The sequence below is a fragment of the Bacillus rossius genome, chromosome 3 (genome assembly GCF_032445375.1).
Source record: "Bacillus rossius redtenbacheri isolate Brsri chromosome 3, Brsri_v3, whole genome shotgun sequence".
Lineage (NCBI taxonomy): Eukaryota > Metazoa > Arthropoda > Insecta > Phasmatodea > Bacillidae > Bacillus > Bacillus rossius.
Window position 1 is genome coordinate 120,737,788 of NC_086332.1, and position 23,751 is coordinate 120,761,538.

At 33.9% G+C, this 23,751-nt stretch overlaps 1 protein-coding gene across 4 annotated transcripts in view; it reads left to right on the forward strand.

Annotated features, from left to right (window-relative positions):
- The window catches only part of LOC134531206 (muscle-specific protein 300 kDa), a 602,384-nt gene that overhangs the window by 117,276 nt on the left and 461,357 nt on the right, over nt 1–23,751 (forward strand). For all 4 annotated transcript variants that reach the window (XM_063366862.1, XM_063366865.1, XM_063366863.1 and 1 more), the window contains exons 6-9: nt 10,118–10,305; nt 13,158–13,434; nt 16,466–16,594; nt 21,172–21,318. In XM_063366862.1, coding sequence (XP_063222932.1) covers nt 10,118–10,305; nt 13,158–13,434; nt 16,466–16,594; nt 21,172–21,318 — 741 coding nt within the window. The remainder of the gene's footprint in view (nt 1–10,117; nt 10,306–13,157; nt 13,435–16,465; nt 16,595–21,171; nt 21,319–23,751) is intronic.

A 23,751-nucleotide genomic window follows, 5' to 3' on the forward strand; every position in this document is an offset into this window, starting at 1 on the left:
TATTGAAAATTTACATTAATGAATTGAAAAATTATACATAATGAATTGAAAATGTACATTAAATAAGGGGGGAGGGGGGACTCGGTCCCTTAGTTTCCTAGGCAGCCCTGAGTACAGGCTGACCTCAACTCTGATCTGTCTCCACCTGCATCTGGCACAGGAAAGCTACCTTGCCTTGCACAGAACATATGAATTTGAAGCTACTGTAAATATTTACTACTCATGCATAACCCAACTTGCATTCTCACAATGTAGTTTAAAATGAATTTCTTAGTTACCAAGCAATTAAGTCTCTTCTTTGCCATGGAAGTCGAAGTTCACTGGGGAGGGCAGCTGCTGGCACGATACGCCTCTGTCAGTAGTGTGTCGGAGAGAAGAGCAATGTTCCTTTGAAACTGGACGGTTGGTAGCAAAGCTTATATGCATAGCACGTGGGCCCCCACCCCCCAACAGAAGGGTAAAACATACATTGGATAATATAACTTCTGAAATAATAAACAGGTAATAAACTAGGTCCGGGGAGGGGGGCAGAAGTGAATCCTGGACATTAGCATGTTTGGAACTCACTTCAAGGACAAGGCAATGCATCAGCAAAGTGTGAACTAGGTGGAACTACATAATAGAAGGAGGAACAGATATGCTGTAACAAAGGAACGGGTTAAAATAAGGAAATATCCTGTTGCTGCCACTCTTCATTGCAGCCATGGATAAATTAATTGAGAATGTGGCAGGAAACGTCCTCGTATGTGAAAAATCTATGTTAAAGACCTTCAAAAATTATGGAAATAAACCTAACAAAAATATAACTTTTTGAGACACAATATACGAACAACAAAACTACAAAAGTATTTTTTTTTGTACTGCCTACAATTTAGTTTTATAACTCACAAAGTTTTTAAGTGCATTAATTTTTTTTTTTGTTTATCAAGTTTTATCACCTGTATAGTGTAAAGTTGAAGAGAGAGAACAAATTAAAAATATTACGTAGATTTAGGGTATTTTCCTCAGCACTGCTTACTTAAGTTGTTTCACCTGTCAGTTCTGAAATTATCCAATTCAAGAATTGAAGTAGGTACTGTGACTTTTACCTGTTTCTCAAAACTTATTTTTTTAGGTATTCCAAGAGCAAACTTTTGGTTTAAAGGTTGTGTTGACTAATCTGCTGTGTGAGCAAAGCGTAATGGATTTTGTTGTACTTACATATGAGAAATATATAATTTTTAATAATATTTATTTACTGTTGTATAATTGTGTAAGCACTAAGTTGATAAGTGGATTCTAAATACCAGTAGTATAATATACCAGAAGTGTTTTTGGTCATACGAGTGACAAGAGCTGCTTTATTTGTATCCTAAACTTGTAATAAAACTCTTTATTGCAGCTTGTAAATTGCTAAAGTTTTACCTTATGTATTGTCTCAATAAAAGTTTTATTAAGAACATGGTACATATAATCATTAGAACATTTTCAACAGTTTGAGTTGTATTCATCACATAGGCTTCAAGAGGCATAGGGCATAACTTGTAACCATGTTACTATGCTCATTGTTTAAATAGTGCAAGGTATATTAAAAATAAATTAAATTCTCAGGTCATTCCATACCAGATCATCCAGCCAAGATACATATTGTCCACCCCACCATCTCAGATTTGGATGAAATTTGGGAGATGGTATCTTTAGACAAATATAAGAACCTCTATTTTCCATTTTTGGAATATTGGCTCTAGTTTGTAATTTAAAGCCCTTCAAAGTTTCCTTCTGTTTGGTGGAATTTTTTTAATCTGCAACCCAAGTCAAGTGACACATCTTGCTTCAACTTACATTTGTAATAACAGTTATTAAAGTATAATTGTGAAATTTACCTTACTTATTCAGAATTTTATGTAGATTTAAAATATTACTCGTAAAATGTAATTAAATGCCCATAAGTATGTGCAATTTTGGTTAGAAGTGGAAAAAATTATTTACCAATGATTTTAAACATCAGTTCAGTAATCCTATTATACCTTTTTTCTATTAATCTTTACAATCTTGGGTATGGTACCATTAGAAAGAGCACATAATTTTCTAGAAAATAGTGAAATAAAATTTGTGGATATTTACCTTTTCACCCTCACCCCACCTAAAGAAATGTTTTGGTGGTGGAAATTTTGTTTACTGTACATACATACAGTACAGTACATAAGTTTATATAAATAAAATAAAACTACAGAATTACAGTAGTCAAAGTTAGTCCTGCAAGCTGTGCTCATGAAAATTGCATTTTTTTACAATACCGGTATAACGGTTCGTTACTTACAAAATAAACAGTTCAACGCAGATTGTAATTTTTTGTTGTTTTTTATTTTTTCAAATAGAATATACCGACGAAGTCAAACACTTCAAAAAGAGGCTGCTCATTCATTCCACATACATATGCCCGTCGAACAGATGCTCGTAGTTCGCGTGATGAGAATTTACCGAAAAAAAATATCGTCCTTCAGTAATGTTTTACTGCAAGTACACGAAGATGGTGCGACCTGGAAACAGGGCCGCACCCAGCGAAAACGAATCTCGCCCCGAGCCAAAACGCCTACGAAGGTGGCCGTAATTTCTAATTATACCCGAAAACGAAATATATAAAAAAAAAAAATTAGGTTGATTTAACAATAGGCCTGGCTCCGACCACCAACGTGAAATTATCTCTTCGTAAATTACATTATAATTTAGCGAGAAGCCATCGAACGCGACCTACTCGTCCAGCGTTCGACAGACGACTGGTGATCTCATGAACTCGTCTCCTCCACGCAGGGAGGAGAAGTCACCTGACCTCACCGACCAATCACACGCACTCTTCATTCACGCTACAGATATCAGCCAATCACAGAACAAGTTACAACACATGAAAAAACCTTTTACATACAGAACTCTGGGCTTCCCCTGATCTTTCTCTTTTCAATTTCACATCGAAATCGGGGACTTCCATTCTCGTTCTCTCTCCCACATCGTGAGACAGCAGTTATCACACCTTTCCCACGACCAGTGGAGAATTACAGCTTTATCTCCGTTGGCGGGGAAGCACTGTTTCTTTCTCACTCACACTAGCCACTGTCCCTTGTTCTAAAACCATTCCACACGTTAAATGAACATTACAAATAGTAATTATAATACAAATTTCTTTACCAAATTAAAATTATTGAGAAAAAACCTGAAAAAGTAGGCCTAAACAGGTAAAAATCTAGTACAACGGCTCATTTGAGAATAATTACATAAAAAATAGTAATGATTGAAAATGTCTAATAAAATACAAAATACCTTCTTAAAAACATAGCAAATGAAAATAACATATATTAGTATCCATAAATTCTGATTATACTGTGTCAGAACATACACACCACTCTAAAAACATTGACTTATTATTGTTTACATAGTTTAAAAGAAAAATTATTTAATTAGGAGGGCAGGGTTCTGCAACATTACACCGGTGTCACTTGATGTTGAACATACCTAAAGTAGGCCTACATTAAGTTCTTTATCATTGTAATCTATGAAGAAGCTGATTCCATTTTGACCATTTTGATGTAATTTTTATCTCACTCATGGATGTCAGTTTATAATGCACCCTTTCAACCTGAGTCTCAAGTTCTGGAACATCAAAAGTGTTGACTGATAGCACTCAGCATGAATCTTCCTGGCCATAGTTACAATGTTTTTTATTTATTTTATTTTTTTATTTATTTATTTGTATTTGTGACATGCCCACCGACAGCTAAAACACTTTTATGGTGGGCACGAAAAAAAACAAAAAAAAAAAACAAACTAAAATACAAAATACAGAAAAGAAAAAAAAGCTTATAACAACACAGAAACACAAATACATAAACAAGACAAACAAAGATATATAGAAATAAGAACAATAACAACTAGGTCATTAACAAAAATAAAAAACAAATACAAACATAATTAATACAGGTAAAATCAAATTATTAAATGTTAAGAGATATTGAAGGAAAAATAATATAGCTATGACAGACATAAATCAGAATATATATAATTAAACACTGTTGGAATTCAAATATATATTATTGTAATTTGTTATAAGTCTATAAATAATATCATTATTAGTAATAAGAGTACACAGAGTAGAGCGTAAGCGGGAATTGAATTGAGGAATTCTTAAGGCAGTATTTTCAAGAAGATAAGGGCATCTGAATTTATGAATGTAACAATTATGAACAAAAAGAGCATCAAGATAGGCCCTACGGTCTACCAGAGGTGTCCAATTGGGGCGTGGGAGGTTCCTTGTAATAATTAAATCTATAACTTTATTTTGAATACTTTCGATTTTTTCAGTATCTGTTAAGTTGATACCATTCCAGATAACAGAGCCATATTCTAATTTTGATCTTATAAGTGCCATGTAAAGAGAGATAAGTGAGTCTGAGTTGGTTGCATAAGAAGTAATAAATTTTATAAGAGCTAGAGTTCTTCGTGCATAGGAATATATGTAATCTACATGTTTATGGAAATATAGTTTTGAATCAAGGATGATATTGAGATCCTTTGTGTAGTGGGCTTGAGAGATGATAGAATTCGCTAATTTGTATGAATATTTAATCGGATGGTATTTCCTAGTGAAGGATATGACCTTGGTTTTATCTTTGTTGAGTTTGACCAAGTTTCTTAGACACCAATTATTAACTTTAATAATATCTTCTTGTAATAATTCACAGTCCTCTAAGGAATAAATAATTTTATAAATTTTTAGGTCATCAGCAAAAAGAATTCCAGTAGAGTAGCAAAGTACTTGTGTAATGTCATTAATAAATATATTAAAGAGAAGAGGTGAAAGAGTACCTCCCTGGGGAACACCAGAACACGCATTATACTGAGAAGATCTATCATTGTTGATCGATACAAAAAAACTTCTTGTTCTGGCCAGTAAAATAATTTAGCTGGCCAGTGGGGATGCATAAACTTAATCATTACATCTTCATCTTCTGTTTCAAACACTAACCTAATATAACACTTAAACTTGACTACACATACAAATTTTTTTTAATTTTGAGGCTCTCCGTTTTTTTCAGTCAAAGAGTACTCTAATGAAAAATTCTCATCAGAGCTATTTCGCTTTGCTGCTATTATAGTTTTAGATAGTGGGATGAAATAGTGCAAGGACCTTGTTCCAGGCACAGTTGTGAACTCTGAGAAACGCTTGTTAAGCTTTTCTTACACTGTGTGAACGTCATCTTCTTTGATCAGCTGAAACTTAATGTTAGTAAAGTATTCATTGAAAAATTGAAACATCTGCTCAGTTGTCAAAATTTGGTCTCTATACGGTCTTTGCAAGCTCACTCTAGATACTGTCCTTTTAACACATCCTCCAACACCATCACAAGCTGTTTTACCATGACTTGTTGCATGAAATATCCAAGAAACTTTTAAATCAAAATCTTCCAAGTGATAGCAGAGATAGACCAAACTTTTAAAATTCTTGTAGTGTGCTGCACTACCGTCTGTGATATACTCAGGGTTGGAAAAAACCCGGTCTTTTTTGAAAAAACCCAACCCACTTGGGTATTATAGGGTTTTAATGAAAAAACCCGGGTTTTATTATAAACCCCGGGTTTTATTGAAAGAATTTTTGGATTTTTTTTTACGTGTTGAGCTTTGTGGTTGCACCATAATTTTTATTAGCAAAATTATGTAATTTAAGAATAATTTTTAACATGATAATTTGAGAGTTTTTTAATGAACTTCAAATACAAATATGGGTTTTGATATTTTTATAGTAAATTATTTGTTCATCAAGAAACTTAAAAGAATATACTCACACAATGTCCTACTTTGAAATCAATGCTGTAACTATACTTAGAAATATGATCAGACAATGATGCAGGGTTGGAAAAAACCCGGGCTTCTTTGAAAAAAACCCAACTCAACTGGGTCCTAATGTGTGCAAATTATTTTCAGATTTGCTTAGCTACCCAGCAAGTTCTGCATCAATCGAAAGAGTATTTTCAACTTTCGGTCATGTTTGGTCAAAACTGAGAAACAAGCTAGGAGTTGACAAAGCTCACAAACTAGTTAAGGTGTACCGATATTTGAATGGGAAGCCTTTGGATTGGTGATTGATGGACTTGTTCAAAATGTGTTAAGGACTTGTAAAAATGTGTTAGTGACTAATAAATGTGTGACTTGACAATGAAACATTGGAAAGTGTTTGCATATTTTAGTAGTTTTAGTTTTGAGGTCATAATAAAACATGTGAAGCCAATAACAATGGAACATTGCATTAATATTGTTATTTCAGATGTAATGAAAAACCCATTAAAAACAGGAATGTTTTTTTTAACTAAGTTCCTCCATTCCACAAATTCTTTATTTACATAAACAGACTAATTGGTGGAATTGGTAACTATGCATAGCTTCCATAGGCAATAAAAATCTTCAAGTTTTTGTGTACAAATACCTCAATTAGGTATAAAATGTTATCATACTTTAATTTTGAAATTAACAAAAAAAAACCACTTCAATAAAACACGCCCGGGTTTTTTCAAGTGGGTTTTATCGAAAAAAAACCCATCCCAAAACCCGCGGGCTGGGCCCACCGCTGCCAACCCTGGATATACTCCACTTGTTTAGTGTTAAAGAATTCTTCATGAATTAGTAAGCTCAATCTTCTTTGAACCTCATATACAATTGTTGTGGTCAGCTGAGATAAAGCACAAAGACATATTACATGTTTCTCCATCCTTTCTGAAGTACAGAATTACTGAATGTAATGTGCAAGCAGAATGCATCCAATGATATGACTGAATTTCGTTTTAAATAAAAAAAGAACAGTTTTCTGCAAGGTCCATGAAAACTAGTATTTCATTTGGCTGAATGTTTTCTTTCCTCTGTTTCACATAGTTTGATTGCTCTTTAGAGATGAATGAGTGTGGAATTAAAGCCACCAGTTTCTTCAAAATCATATCAATAAACTCACATAAAGGAAGGAACAACATTTGTAAATGGCTGCAATCAGTAGTTACCCATTGTGAAAAATTAATTTCATCTTCATCATCAAAGTCAGTAAAAATGTTTCTTACTTATTCTTGTACTTTTTCAGAATTTGGGCAGTTAGGACATATTCTTAACATGCAATCACCGTTTTCACTATCACATACCAGTAAATTGATGGTCATTAAGCTTTGATTTTTTTTAAAATTCATAGCAGTTAAAAGAAGGATTGGATTCTGGTATATTGAGAAAACACAGACCGAATATGTACCTGGCCGACCAACTGTGACACACCATTTTGGCCGCAGCTCACAGAGTTTAGAAAATCCTACTTTATCACTAAGAAAATCTCTCTGTATGCTGTGTGTAGTTCCTTAAGATTGCAGAGTATTAGGTGCTTTTGTTCATAAACATTTTTGTGTACACTAACCTTATCTTTGGCACCTGGCATTAGTCTGCTGTTTTCATCTGCTTTATAAAAATTGATAACTTTTTCAACAACTTCAGCAGAAATGTTTTGACCTTGCAAAGGCTCAGGATATGAAAGAATTCCTTTTTCTTTCAACTGGAATCATTTTCTTGCTATGTACTCAGCAACATTTAATTCTGTTGAAATTTTCTTTTTCTGACAGGAATTAGGTGCAGCTAATAAAATGTGTAACTTCTCCTGTATGGATGTTGCATATTTCAATTTTTCTTTCATCTGATTGATTAGAAAATTTAAGTCACTTGCATTTCTCTTAATAACTGACTCTTCAGGTAAGTCTTCATCAGTACTTCCTTCGGACTGCAATTCATCTTCTGGTAGCTTCAAAACTGCTGCTACTTTTGATTTCACTTAACTTTTGACTTCAGCTATATTTGTTTTACCATACAAAACTTTGAATGCTTTGAAAGTCCTTTTAGTTTTAAGTGTGATATATCAAGACTACTAATGCTTAAATTCAAATCTTCCTTTTCAAATGGTGTAGTGTCACTAAGGTCTTCCTTCGTAGGTATAAACCTGTGAGGGTCTGAGCCTTCCTCTTCGTTAGAATTATTCTGTGAGTTTTCAAACTCTTGTTTTTGAAATCATTTCATCCTACAGTTGGAACACAGCTTTTTCCAGGAACTTACATAACACTAGCTTTCCTTTTCGCATCTTTGGCCATTTGAAGAGATATAGATCTTATGCCACTTTTTTTTTATAGACATTTTGTTTTTCGTTGCTGGATCATAACATTTTTTTAAAAGCTTCCCTGTAATATTTAATGCTTGATGCATAGTGCTGTGAACATAAACTTGAATTTGAATGCAGTGTGAATTCATATATCCTCCAAAGCAGAATTTATTTTTCTTCATCAGGAAGTTCAGCTATATTAAGAATTATCTTCTTGTCTGTGTATATATTTATATGACACATAGAATTAATAAAAAGACCTACACTACACTTTTCATATAAACTGGTAGTCATTGTAGAATGTTAAAAAAAACTGTCGGTTTTACCCACTTCAGTCAGAAAATACAAAGCAAATAACTTATCAAAAATAAATTAATAAAATCAGCTACATGTCAACACTTAAACATCAACAGTCATAGATTAAACAATCCCAGACAACTTGTTGAAGTGCACAGAAAAATTGCAGCTCCTAAGATTCCCACACAATGGAACTCTACAGTAAACATTTTGATGATGCAATATATTACATTATCTACATTTAAGCAGGAGGATGCAATATTATGCAAACTGATTGAGTGACCAAACATTAATTGAACCATAACTTTTCTTCAAACATTTTCTTCTCCTTTTCATTTGTATTTTTCATATATAGGCCTACAGTATATGAAATGTACATTTCCAAAAAAGGTAAATCTTTATTTCAAACATTTTTACAATAAAATTTTTTAATACATATTTGATTTTACATGTACAAATTATTTTGTAAACTTAAAACTGATTTATAATCACCGTAACCACTTCTAACACAAATCACTGGCTTTTATGAAGAAGGAAGGTAAATATCTACAAATTTTATTTTGTCATTTTGTAGAAAATTTGGTGCTCTTTCTAATGGTATCAAGCCTGAGATTGTAAAGAGTAATAGAAAATTTTATAATAGGATTACTGAACGTATGTTTATAAATTTTGGTAATTAATTTTTTCACTTCTAACATAAATTGCATGTACTTTTGAGCATTCAATTACATTTTACGAGTAATATTTGAAATCTACGTAAAATTCTGAATAAGTATGGTGAATTTCACGATTCTACATTAACAACTGTTATTACAAAAAATATAAGTTGAAGAAAGATGTGTCACTTGACTTGAATTGCGGATTAAAAAAATTCCACCAGTAGGAAACTGAAGGGCATTAAATTCCAAACTAGATAGCCAATATTCCAAAAATGAAAAATATAGGTTCTTATATTTGTCTGAAGATACCATGTACAAAATTTCATCCAAATCTTAGATGTTGGGTTGGACACCCCTGGATGATCTGGCATGGAATGCACTCAGTATTGAGGAAAGCTCCCCACACACATGATGCATGAAAAATTAAAATTACATTTTAACTAGCCAATTTAGTGGCATGTTTAACACTAAAATTACCTATAAAATATTTTAACAATGATTATCCTGTAAATAACTGATATATATTTTTTTCCATTTAGTTATTTTTAAAAAGTCATAAGCAGTGCAATGGTAAAACATTTGCATTCATGTTTAAATCCTAGTCTCTAGCCTTTCTGATTCCAGTATTCCAAGGTTTTCTAAAATTATTTCAAACAAATTTTAGGGAAGGTTCTTCATAGTTAGGTCTTAACTAGTTCATGACTCAAGTTCTGACTTTAGTTATATATTCTTCTTTAAATACCCTATTGTCAACCAAAGATAGCATAAAAAAAAGAAGAATGTTTTAGAAAATGTACTAAAAATTTTTTAATATCCATACTTTCCAGGGGTATAGCATGCTGTATTTAAAAAACAATATTTAAAAACCTGCTTGCCTGTGAAGTCAGAATTTTACACTTTCAACCATTTTACAGCCTTTTTTTAATTGTGTTTTGGATAAATGTAATATTTAATAATAGAAATGATATGATTGTATTCCCCTCGGTGTGAGAACTGGCAGTGCCGGCTGTGCCTGCAGATCGAGGAGAACACGCGTGTGCTGGAGGCGCTGGGCCACTCGCTCGGCGGCAGCACGAGCAGTCTGGAGGGCGGGGCTCGCTCCGACTCGGCCCTGCCCGCCGACAGGAGGAGGCTCGGCCCGGAGGAGAAGCGACGCCAGGGCGCCAGGAAGGCCATGCTGCAGTGGGTCAGCAACGCCATACCCCAGTGAGTCTGCGTCACCCTTCCCCACACCATCGTTCATACTCCGCAGCGTTTTCTTTTGTTTTATAGTCGCATGTGCACATTGTCTCTGAAAATGTTTTTTTAGCTTTCTAACGTAAAAATGGGGACTTCCTACATTTTGTGGTAAAGTTCATATTATATTTGCACACGTGTAATTTTTATATATTTAGATTTAAAAATCATCCTTGTTAAAAAAAAAAGCTTGTAGTAAAATTATTTTAAAAGGTTCTGTAAAGTTCTGAAACTGGTTCACTAGGTATTTGTAAACTCCCTGTGCTAGAAGCATTACTTGTTTACACATGGATAATATGCTGTATGTTGTAATTTCAATGTTCTAGATATCAAGCACGGCTCCAGATCGGCCGGGAGGGGGGGGGGGGGAACATTTTCTCGATCCCGAATTGCATTATTTTGTTTTGTTATTGAGAGCAGGGGCGTAGGAACCGGAGGGGACAGGGGGGACGTGTCCCCCTGAACTTTTTGGGTGGAGGGGACTGTCCCCCCCAACTTTCTAGACAGTGATATTTTTATTTTAAAATATTATTCTGCCCAACTTTATTTGTAATTTCTTCACTCATCAGATATTATCTTAAGGAAACAATAATAATTTTAACATCGATGTATCCAATGGTTAGATACAAAAACTGCTTAAAAAGCGCTATTTTGCACTTTTAAAACCAAAATTTTCCGGTGGAGGACCCTCGGACCCCCTGTCTTAGTAAGAGGGGAATGGGTTTACATGACATCAAAATCATTATTTGTCCCCCCCAACTTTATGAACACAGCTACGCCTATGATTGAGAGTATATTAATTTTTACTTAAATGCTTAAATTCATATGTTAAAATTTCTTTCATCAAAAGTTTGTATGAAATTATCCAAGTTCAGTATTTGAGACCATAAACTTGTAAATATGTTAAAGCCAATCTGTGATGTGCAAAGGCCCATCTCAAACACCTCCCTGGAGCCATGCATGCTAGATATCTAAACAAACGCAAAGAATGGTTTAATAGGACAGGGAATCTACAATTTTAAGACATATTTATCATTATGTCGTGATGCACATATTTTTCAGACCCAACTTTTTTTTTCTTTTTTTCTGTCAGTCTATCTTGTCTAATTGCATATGGAACACAATCAATCATAATTAAACATTACCAACTGACACAGTAGTTGAACAGATATAAAGCCCTAATTTAATTAATCCAGAGGTAGTTCTTTATGCTTTTTTATTTTATCGATATTCATTCCAGGTGTAGTGTGGCTGAAGTGCTTGTGCTCACTCCACTGTCTTTCCAAATCAGTTCCAGAGCTGTTGGGCATTCACTTTGACGACCATTTTTTGAGAGTTGGCTTTTCCTTTGTGAGTCATTCAGCTCTTGGGGTTCTACTGGTCCTGCAATGCTGCAGATACCAATTACAATGCAATTAAAATTAGTAACCATTTTAAAATGATCATGTCCTTTGATTATAAAAATTATTACTAATTGCTTTGTACATTTCTCAAACTCTTTTTAGATTACCATATATCTTGAGCCTGTAAAAAGGAAGGCACATATATAATGTGTCAATGTTATCGTTACTTTAGTCATTCATTAAAAGTAATAAATATTTCAAGATAATTGTTTTGAAAATAAATAATAAAATTCATATATTTGCACAATGTAATCAAACATCTCAGCATTTGCCTAACCTCAGTATCTGTTCACTGGAGAGAAAATCTAGTTTCATCTCACACTGCTCTTATTAAGTCTATGTTAATAGAGGATTTCCACAGTTTATCGAGGTTGTCAAGAGCCCCCCCTCTCCCAACCCTTAAGCAGTCTTGGCTTCTAGGTTACAGTCAGTGATAGGATCACATCACACAGTATCTATGGCACCACACTATTAACCAGAGCAACCTCTTCCTGTGTACAGTGGTAAGTGCAGCTTCTTTAGCAAGAGTGGCATGATAACACTTTGTGGTACTTGCCAGCAAAAGATTTTGGATGCAGTTCACTCAACAATTTCAGAAACATTTTATTTCTCGATTGTAGTTGGCACCACTCCATTACCTCAACAGCTGTGAAACATTTTCCTGCTTGCATTAAATGATGCGAGGAAAATTTTATCGACACTTCTGTTTTGTGTATTGTGCATGCCAGGTAGTTATTGCCATTGGGGTTCAAACTATTGTGCTTTGATGTTGCTATTGGGAAGTAGGACCTAGTATACTAATTAAAATATTCACTTTTTCTGTTTTCTGATACTACCATGTCTCAAAATGATTTCTCATAGTCTTGTTGGTATTCATACAATTTTTATGCCAAATTTTTGGTTTAAGTGTCCTTCCTACATAAAGTGTGCCAAACTTAAAAAAAAAAGTGATTTGAAAACTGATAAAGATATCAGAGCGGTTCTGTTTGGCAAAAGCATTTAAGAATTCGCAGAGGGCGGATGAGCAGTTTTGTTTCTGTAATTTGTTTTTTAATTATATTGTTAGAAGAGTGAAAATGGCTGAAGCCCGTGTTTTTATCATTAATTTTTAGGTAGGAAATACTGGGTAGAAATTCTTGAAATCACTCAAGGGACTTGCATTACACATTTATTTTCATATCTCCACCATATAATGTCATGGTAACCGCTCAAATCTCATAGTTGTGCTATGCATAACGGTAATACTACGCGCCAGTTCAGAGGCAACATCACACTTATCATCCCACCTTACCAAACAAATACACACCTGGCTAGGCGGGTCCCTTAAGTATAAAGCAAAAAAGTCTTAGCTTAGTAGGGAGAATGATTAAAAATGTGGTGGTAGTGTAAGTAGAGTGAAACGGATGACCGGTTTTCCAGGGACCTCGGCATAGAGGTGAAGGATTTCGGGACAAGCTGGCGGGACGGCAACGCCTTCCTGGCCATCATCGACGCGATCAAGTCGAACCTGGTGAACCTGGTGGCGATGCGCGAGGCCAGCAACAGGGCTCGGCTGGAGACTGCGTTCACCGTGGCGGAGAGTCAGCTGGGCATCGCGCGGCTGCTCGATCCCGAGGACGTGGATGTGCCGAGGCCGGACGAGAAGTCCATCATGACCTACGTGGCTCAGTTCCTGCACAAGTACCCCGAGCCCAGGGTGCGTCCACCTGCAGCGTCACTGTACCGTGGAACCTCATTCACACTCTAGCAGTTATAGTGCTGCAAAATTTGTTTAATATAAAAGTATGGTTATTATACAATAGAATATTGTTTTGATTCCAAGATTAAACAATTACATCAATTAAAGGATGGTTAATACAAACATTCTAGAATGCTGTAAAGAAACAATGTTAAGTTTCAACTAAAATAGAACACTGCCATTGCTTTGGTTCACTTTATTTTGAGGAGAAAAGATTTGAAATTACTTATTCTTCCAAAATGATGGTTTCATTTTTGTAGGTAATTTTTATACTTATGCTTTATTCTCCTGTCTTAAATTCTTAAAAAAATGTGGTATACAAAAAATTTTATTGAACCACCAGTGTAGACATCCTAAAATTAAAAAAAAAAAAAAAAAAACTTAAAAAAGTTTGTTTGGTGCTGTATAAAATAGTGGGCAAGTTTCCTTGGATCACATACTAATTTTTAGGTTAATTTTGCATTTACTGAATGAGGAAAATATTTTACATTTTATTTCAATTTTTTTTTAGAAACTATTTAAAATATGTAGTTAAATTTTGTATTAAGATAATACAAACAAACCTTGTTATGGCAAAGCTTCAGGTTTCTATTATTGAGGTTTGACTGTATTGTGAGTTTCCTAATGAAACATGGTATTCATTACCTGCTACAGTGCAGATAACTAGAAATATGTAAATGGAAATCAAAATCTTAATGCCTTTAAAAAAATTATTAAAATATTTATATCTACATATTATTTAACTTTCCTTTCTCACAGAGGTTGTAAACTGTTTTTTTGACTGTTGTTTTTCAATCCAGATTTTTTTATGGTTTGGTTTTGGGTTGTTTTGAGTTTGTTATATTATTATTTATTGTTTGGTTATTATTTTCTCTTCCTTATAGCACTAGACTCCAAAGAAGGGATGAGGCTTGAAGAGAAATCAGTATATTTTACAGTGTCATAATTTTTATAGTATATTCTGGTTTAATGAAATTTACCACAACTATGACCGGGCAACTTAGTAGTTAACCTTGGATATTTCCGTTCCGCGCAGCTCCTCCCTCCCTAACTCCCACCCCTCCTTCCCCACCGAATCGTCTGCAGGTAGGGGAAGGCCACTTCTCTCTCAAGAACAACGTACACGAACACCCTTCACTCTCTTCGCGACATGGCTGGAAGGTATTCCCACTAACGCAACACTGTGTCGTGTAAACCAACCTGCGAAGCACTATCTTGGGAGCGGCGTATCCAGGCAACTGATCCCCTCCACTCCACTCCACTCGGATAGAATCACGTGACCGCCGCCTGACACTGGGGTCTGCTCAGGTCGAAAACAAAGTTGCCGGACTATAGCTGTGTTGGTTTTTGTAGGGGTATGTGTAAAATTTGTAAACCAAAAATGAAAATGGTATTAGTTCTCGTGGTTCCAGGTGATTAGTTTTTCACAAAATTTTAATGTTTTAGTTTCTAATCTATCAATATATTACTATTAACATGTACCACAATGCATGTTTTGAAAAGCTTATTCTGGGAAATTAAAATTAACTGTCTTTAATTAAACCAACACGTCCTGGTTTCTCGATGGTAGAAAATAAACTTGACACCATTTAAAAATGAACAACGTAAGCAGGATTGCCAAAAATTACCGTATTTTTTATGAATGCATGATATCATTATTTTGTAAAAGTTAAAATAAATATCACAAATATTTAATTCATTTATAACATTTATTGTGTTTGTTCTATCACAGTTAATCACTGAGTTTTGTTTATCACCGCTGTTTGAGGTTACAAAGAAATAAATTTCCATTTTCTTACAATTTTTTTGTTTAACCAATTGTTATATTGGTAACTGAATGAAACAACAAGAATAGTCTTCAAATTTCCTGTCATCTTCATGAATCATTTTTGTACGTTTTGCTACCACGTAAAAATTTCAAACTGAACCACAGGTTTTTTTTAGTAGTTTTGTTGATTACAGAAAAAATGTATATGAAAACCCACCACGGTACATGAATTCGGATGTGCATATAGTTGGGTGTTGTGTAGGCCTAATGCGTGTTGTGTTCGTTAATTTGTAGAAAACAGGGTTTTCATTTCTAAAATGAAGTTCATTATCACAAATGGATACTGGGAAAAATTTTGGAGAGTCAAGTGCTCAGAGTTTGGAACCTGACAAACTAAATACTGTATAAAAAATATAAAAATAAATTAATCTTTTACTTCATTACTAGCAATGTGCAAGTAGCAAAATTTAAAATGTGTCACTTATTTTCTGGAAACTCCTAAGGTACTCTATTTTAAAGTATTTTTTTACACATTTTTTAACATGTTTTTGTAATGAAATATATTATTTTAATTCACAATTCACGTGAAGTATAACCAAACACAATTTTGTTACTACAGATTTGATATTAAAAAAATTTATAAAAAAATAAGGTTTGCCATTATTTTTCAACTTTATCATTTTGTTTAGCTAATTTTATAGTTCAGTTAGTATTCAACCATTAAAAAGTATTATTAAACACAGTGGTGTCTATTTTTTTTTTCAAATGAAGTCCTAAGAACTGTAAATGTTGATGTACATTTTTGTTTGCATAATACTTAAGTGAAGGTGTACATATTTAGTTACTATAAATTGTGTTAAACAATTTTAACCAGAAATTAATAAAAAAAGTTAAGTAAAAATATAAAATAATAAAATAACTTCCTACACTGAAATATGATTGTGCTGTCTCCGCTCCCTCTCTTCCAGTTATTACATTTTTGCAGGCAGCGTACAAACTTAACTACAATGTGTTTTACTGTTATTTTTTTTTTTTTTTTTTTAATTTTCTGAACACACTTTCAACACCAAAGTTGTAGATGAAAGTTTTTATCTGTTATGATGGAGGCATTCCAAATGACTGTCATTCACGGAGTGAGTGGAGTCCTAGCTGCTGGGGGAGTGGTCGCCCTGCAGCAGCCTGCGAGGTGACGCTGACCGGAGCGTGAAGCCCGTGTTGCAGACGGCTGACGGCTCCAGCACGCTGGCCGCGGTCGAGAGCGAGTACAACGAGCTGGTCAGCTGGCTCACGAAGAACACCCAGCTGCTGGAGAACCTGCAGCGGACCAGCTCCCTGCCCGTGGTTTATTCCGTAAGGACCACATCGTTCACTAACTAGGCTTTTACATTTACGTACATTGCATTTTAAATCAAGTATCAACTTATTCACAAATATAGAATATTTTACAAATTAAATTTAAAAAATGTAATGAAACCTTGTTCCACATACACAGATGCAAAAAAACATTATGATATTATTAGAGGCACTGGAAAATAGCGTTTATAATGGGTGTTCGTAGCATTTATATTTAGCCATATAGCATTTATATAGCATTAATTTTAATTCTTCTCCCAGTTTATGCGGATGTTGCAAGCTTTGCAAATAAGTATGTTAGTGTCACTAGCATAGAAATGGTGCATTTGTATTGCTCTGCACGTGAATGCACGGTAACAGATTTTGTCCATCCCATAATGGTAAAAAAAGTAATAATTATAGTTCTAACTGCATTGCACGCGAACGCGATACAGAAAACAGAATTTAATAATCTTAATTTTATTGTGAATAGCAGCGCAATATTTTAGTTTCACAGATTACCGTTTGTTTTTCGGGTTAGGAAATTAGGAAAACACTAGGTACGTTCAACAAATGAGCGACAAAAGCATAGAGCTACATTGCTGCCAGCTTTTCTTCCCGTTAAAGTGATAACGAATTTGACTGAAGTAGATTTTCGTAATTTTTTTTTGTAGTTGCCAAATATAAGTTGCATGTGTTGTAAACTTAAATTAATGCATTTTTATATTTTAGTGGTCATTTAACAGTAAATAATTTGATTGTGTTAATAACACGCACGCACGCACACGTTTGCTAACATGGCCGCTTCAATGTTTTCACTTTCTTTGCCGTGAAAATATTCATGCACGTAAATAAACGTCTCTCTTTAACCGTTTACATTTGTTTGGCTCGTACGTTTTTTTGCCGTTAACCAAGTTTCCACGCGAGCCTATGCGTATTTAAATTGTATTTTGTGTTATTTACAAGATTCATAAATCGTGTTGATTGTTTACATGGCTCGCCATCGTCACCGTTTACTAGGTTATCTTCAAACACGGTAAGAAGATGCATAAAATAAAAAATGTTCTTTATTGTATGAGGTTAGGCCGTTAATAATAAGAAATGGTTTATTTAAAAATATGAGGTAAACCTAAAATTTACTGGAAATTTTAATATTACTTAAAATTTTAATACTTCTAAAAATGGGATTGTAGCGTTTATTCGTCGATAAACCATTTTGTCGCTTTTATTCGCGCCTATATCGTTTTTACGATTTTCCAGTGCCTCTAGATATTATATATCCGTGTGTGTGTTTTTTGTATGTATGTGTGTGCATGCATGCACATGGGTGTGTGCGTGCGGGCATGTGTGTTTGTGTGTGTGTGAGTGTGTGAGAGATCCTAAGATGAACTGAATGGGATTTTGTTTTTGAACCAGCTGTAATATAAATACAAAAACAAACGAGTGCTTGCTAAAGTTCGTTGTGATTAAAAATTATACACAATTTACATAGCCATACATTGCTCACTATAGAAAACATTTAACTAAACTATCACCGATGACAGAATTTCTAGATTTTTTTATTAAGCCAATAGTTTTAATTTTTCATTGAATGTCTTTTAGTGCCATAAAAAATTCCACGTGTACTGAAAAGTCTTTTAGATGTAACACTAGTAGCAGGTACACACAGTACTTCACAGCAGGAAGACGTAATATATATTTTACAGAAATAACTTATTTATTTGAATTAACTTCTCTAAAACTGATATCCGTAATTGCATAATTGTGTTTAGTTCTGTCATAAAACAAACATTTAAAGTTTGTAACTTTATAAATGTAAAATAACCTTTCTTTTTTTTAACTTGCATTTTTAGGTTGTTTTCATTTGTTTGTTGCCAACCAGTTAGTTTCTTAATGAAACATGAATTTACTAGTTTCTTAATGAAACATGAATTTACAAATGGAGGCTAAAAAATTTAATTATTAATACATATTTATATAAAATAAGACAATTTAACAATAGGTAACTATGTAGTATATTAATTCATGAAATACTAAGTTTAAAAGAGTATTTAAAATGTACAAGATAGTGAAACTTTGTATATGTTTACAATCCAAAAACGGAAATTCTAATAACAATAAACGTGTGCTGTGGCGAAAATTCACGGTACCAAACTTTTATTTGGAAATGAGTCTTTTGTGTTCACTTTGCACAGGAAACAGTAATGGTAATTATTTTATGTGAAGCCTTAGATTATTATGTTATTTTTTTAAAATTTAACTTTTAAAACATGATGTAAGTTAATTAAAAAATTTCTCCGTGATATTATCAACATTTCTTTGCAGTTCAAGCAGTTGGTATTTTCTGCTGCTTGTATTGGCAGCCATGCTCTAAATAAATCAGGTTTTTTTTCCTGTTTAACTTTACTGGGATAGTGATATATTTATTTTTGATGAATTAAATTCGAGAACTTTATTTAAACACAGGATGTAATATGTACAGCTGGCTCATCTAACTAAGAAATCATGTGAATTGAAAGTATGTAGTACTACGAAAAGTGAAACATTACTCATGGTTTTTTAGGTTATGGCAGTAATATCGGCGGAAAATTAACAAGTGCATTGTGAATCGGCAGAAATGCCTATTTAACTAAATATCTGCAAAATCGACTTCTGCCAATCTGTATAGGCACAGCTCTAAAATATACATGGGAAAAAAACGTGTGTGTGTGCACGCGCGTGCGCATGCATGTCACGTGTGTGCACATATGTGCATTTTGTGCATTTTGTGCATTTTGTGCATGCATGTGTGCACACATGTGTTTGTATGTGTGTGTCTATACACACACACACACCTGGATGACTGAGCTTTGCTCTGTATTTTTTTTTGGTAAATTGTGTTTTTTAGAAATTATATTTAAATATGAATTACATACTGATGAAATGATGAAATATGAATAGTATTTTTTTCAGCGGCCACACGTTGTGACGCACACTCTTGTGAAACATCTAAATCATAAGACCTTTCTGCTCGTATAATGTTAGTCAAGTTTTGCAAGCATCTTACTTTAGCAGCACGTGTGGGACGAGCGAAAACCTGATTATTTTCATGTAGGTTTTCTTGAAATGAGTCTTCACTGTGTGAAGTTTGAGAAACCGTGACCATTTTGATGACGATGTTCTTCAAGGTGTTCTTGAGACGAGTTGCGGCTTCGTGAAGTTAGATTGTTTATAAGTGTTTTCTTTTCAAAGATTGTTTAGGCATTTTTAAGTGAACACATGAGTTAAAAAGACACAAATAATTTAAGTAAACAATTGATTTTCTTGGTTTAACCTCAAACCAAACACTCATTGGCTTAGTGTTGCTTAACAACGCCATCTACTGGAGTAGCTTTAGTGTTGTTGTGTCGTTAAAGCAGTTAGTTGCTCCCAATTAAAAAAAATTGTATTATTACTCGCCAATAGATGTAAGGAAGAGTCATTTATGTTTAAGTTGATTATCGATAAAGTTGATTATTGAAAACACGAATAAAACGACATTTTCTAAAAATGAATCCTAGCTAGATCGATTTATCGCCTCCGAAACCCCCTGCATACTAAATTTTATGAAAATTGTTCCCGAGATTCAGATTATATATATTATATATATATATGGACACATGTAGGCAAAGCGAAGGACTGTATGCATAAGATTCAACACACAGAGGAAGAGGAATGATAAGAGTGTAACAAATATAAATTATTATGGGCTGCTTTAATGTGGCACCATTGTAGCATAGCACATTTTAGTAAAACTGACTCTTGCAGTGTAGTTCTCTGCTGCAGTGCCTATCAAGTTATAAAAAACACATTGATGATGCTTTTCCCCAGGGGTTAATGCCAACTTTTATTGATTTTAAATTAGTGTGTATTATGCCTAAAATGTGAAAGTAATGATGTACAATGGTAGGAAAATGTTAATAACAAAAAAACCATTTGTTATCAGAAGTGATAATAGCCAAAATTTTCTCCACATTCTAATAAGTATACTTGTATCGTAGGTACAATGTGATTGAAATCATAGTACGTAGTGAGAGACTTAATTTCAAGGCTTTGAACAACTGTGAACCATGCATTTTTCAGTAAAACTAATTTATAAGTCAGAACTCAGAAGTATTCCATTATCTACTCAATAAACTACAGTACATACTTTAAGGAGTTGCCTTAAATATCCTTGATTAATTTTTGTTTACATTTTAAGTTTTTTTTTGTCATGAGATGACTTTGGCTTGGACTTTGATTCATTCTTGAACATATAGTAGACTTTATTTATAGTTTATTTGCCTTCAATTTAGAAAGTAAATATTATAGTGAGTTTAATTTAATGGTCAGTATTAATTTGGTTTATGGTAACTTACTATGGTTTCTTAAAAAAAAAAAATTGGCATCATTAGGTTGAGGTACAGAACATTATTTAATTTTTTTTAATGCTAGTGAATTTATAAATATAAATAAAACAAAATTAGAGAATTTATTTATTGAAGAGTATCATGTGTTTAGTGTTTGGTTTTTAAACTTTCAATTTCTTTCACAAACGGAAGTGCTTTTTCACTACACTAGCTTGCGTGTGCATGCAGGAATACGCTGCCTTGAAGAGCGACTTTGACGGCAGAGTGGCCGTCCACGACAAGCTGTGCAAGCTGGTGGAAGCCCAGAGCATGATCAGCATCAGCTACGAGTCCTGGCAGGAGATAGACAGGCTGTGGTTCAAGCTGGAGGCTCAGGTGGGCATCGTGTACCCAGTAGTTCCTTCTTTTAGCCATGATTAATGATTATTGTTATTTCATTGTTCATGCTCATTGTATTTGTAAAGTTCAGCGCAAGCACTCTTTTGTTTTTCAGGTTGCCTTTTTGTCATGGCTTAGGATCATTTTCTGTACTAATATTATGAGAGATGCGTGTTTTTGGAAGCTCTGTTACCTGAGTTAAATAAAAAAAATTGGTTGTCTGTAAAGTCGGTTTACGGACGATAGTTTAACGTGACAACGTCATAACAAAACATTGATGAAATGATTTCATACTTTATGAATAAAATTGAATCATTTTGATTTTAATAATAAAAGAATAAATACTTGAAATTATACTAGTAATGAGATTTTTAAAATGCAAGAATAATTAACCTTTATTGCCGAAATTGTTGTTGTAATAAGCAATGAAAACCACATTAAATTTTCACTTCACTTTAAAAACAGTCGACGAAACATTTCACGTGTAGATGACTTGTAATTAATTTTAAAAACTGGCGTTTAGCTATAAAGTTTAAATATAATTATGAACAAGTTTTCATATAAATAAACTGTAATCAAATATCTATCATCAATTATATGAATCAACAGAATTTTTTAGTCAATTGTAACATAATCTATTATTACTGCACTCGCCGACAGCGTAACGGAACACAGCGTAACGGAACAATGTGCATAACGGGACACTTTTTCGTGCGTGCAGCCGGCGTTCATCGATTTATTAGACGTCACGTCAAAAATGGTTGAGGAAGGCGAGGTGAAAATTTTTTCTAAAACTATTTTTCTTTAAATTTGATGGAACTAATCATAGAATTATGATTTTTTTTAAATTTTCTTAATCATCAAATATGTTTATTTTAGGATGACTAGGGACTTGAATTTTGAATTTCCTGGCATAGGCCCTGTCATCACTTTATTTCGATACACCGGTTTTTTCTGTCTGAAATCATTGTTTTTTTAAACAGTCTACTCATTATATATATATTTGATCATTTCTATATGAGAAACAGTTAAGTGGCTTTTGTTGTTCCAAAAATCGTTGACAATCGTCAGTAAGTACGGCTAGATCTAGGTACACAATCAGTTTGTCCGCGCATCATCAGTATATTCCTGTGTATGACCGAAGGTAAAATAAGTACCTCCCAAAATGTGAGACAAACGAGTGGGAACCATCCACAGCTGCAGGCGGTACTGATGTCCCTGCACTGTCGCTGGGCCAGTGGCTTCTGCTCTGGGCAGGCTCTGTGGCGATGATTGTGACGTGGTTACACTGTGTTACATGCAGTTCCAGGGCCAGACAAGTCGGGCAGTCACCCAGGGCCCCGCGCCGGCCCTTCTCTTAGTAATAGAAAATGTTTGTCATTAAACTGTAGAATACAATTTGTTATATAACGTGAACATAATTTATTGGAATTCAGTTAGTTTTTTTTTGTTAATGTTGTTGTTGATGGTTTTTTTTTTTAAAGTATTTTAAACTTACAAATAATGCAGCAAAACCAAAGTTGAAATTTGAGGTCCTAGTTTACTTGATACATTGTTGAAAATAGGTAGTTTATTTTTAAAATTTTCTGCCCCGCAAATGTAAATGACCCAGGGCCCCGCAATTTCGTTCTAAAGTTGTGGGCCATGTTGCTTATAAAAAAAAAACTCTAGTTATCTTGATTTCATTGGTAAAATTACATTTTCAATTACTATTTTTTGCTTTTTTTCAAGTTTGTTATATATTTTAAAGTAAATGCTTATTTATCAAAACATAACATTTTAAGTGCTATATTAAATAGAATCTTGATTTTCAAAACACTATTAGTTTCTTTATATTGGTTTCTTTGAAGTTCAAAATAATTTTGATAGTACACATAAGAGAATAAATATTTATTACTAGCTGTACCCCACGGTTTCATCCACTGTTTAACAGTTAAATGAAATGTGTTCTGCGTTCATCTATCGTCGGAAAGCCACCTCTACGGCCGTCTCAGAGGCCCGCTGAGATGCTATGCCTGCGCTGAGTTTTCAGTTGCTCGAGCAGCTGCCTGATGCTCCGTCTGCTCAGTTCTCCGCTGTTATGAATGAAGCAATGTTTCTTGCTGTCTGGCTATCTTCGTAGCTCGAGTTTTTTGTAAGCTCTGCGAATATTGGACTTACAAGTCATGATAAAAATAAATTCAAGTCACTAATAAAATTGGCTTATAACCTACAACTGAATTGATAAATAACAAAATCAGCTTAATTCAAAACACGTGCAGAGTCAATTTTTAGATAAAGAGTTAACTGTTTACAGCGCAGTTATTTCGCTTGAGGCTGCGAGCTCCCTTAAGTCGATGGTCTCACCAAGGAGAAGGATAGGAAGTTGCCAGACCTTAATACATGATCGTGTGGCGGACAGAGAAATGACACATACTCACTGTTTGTATG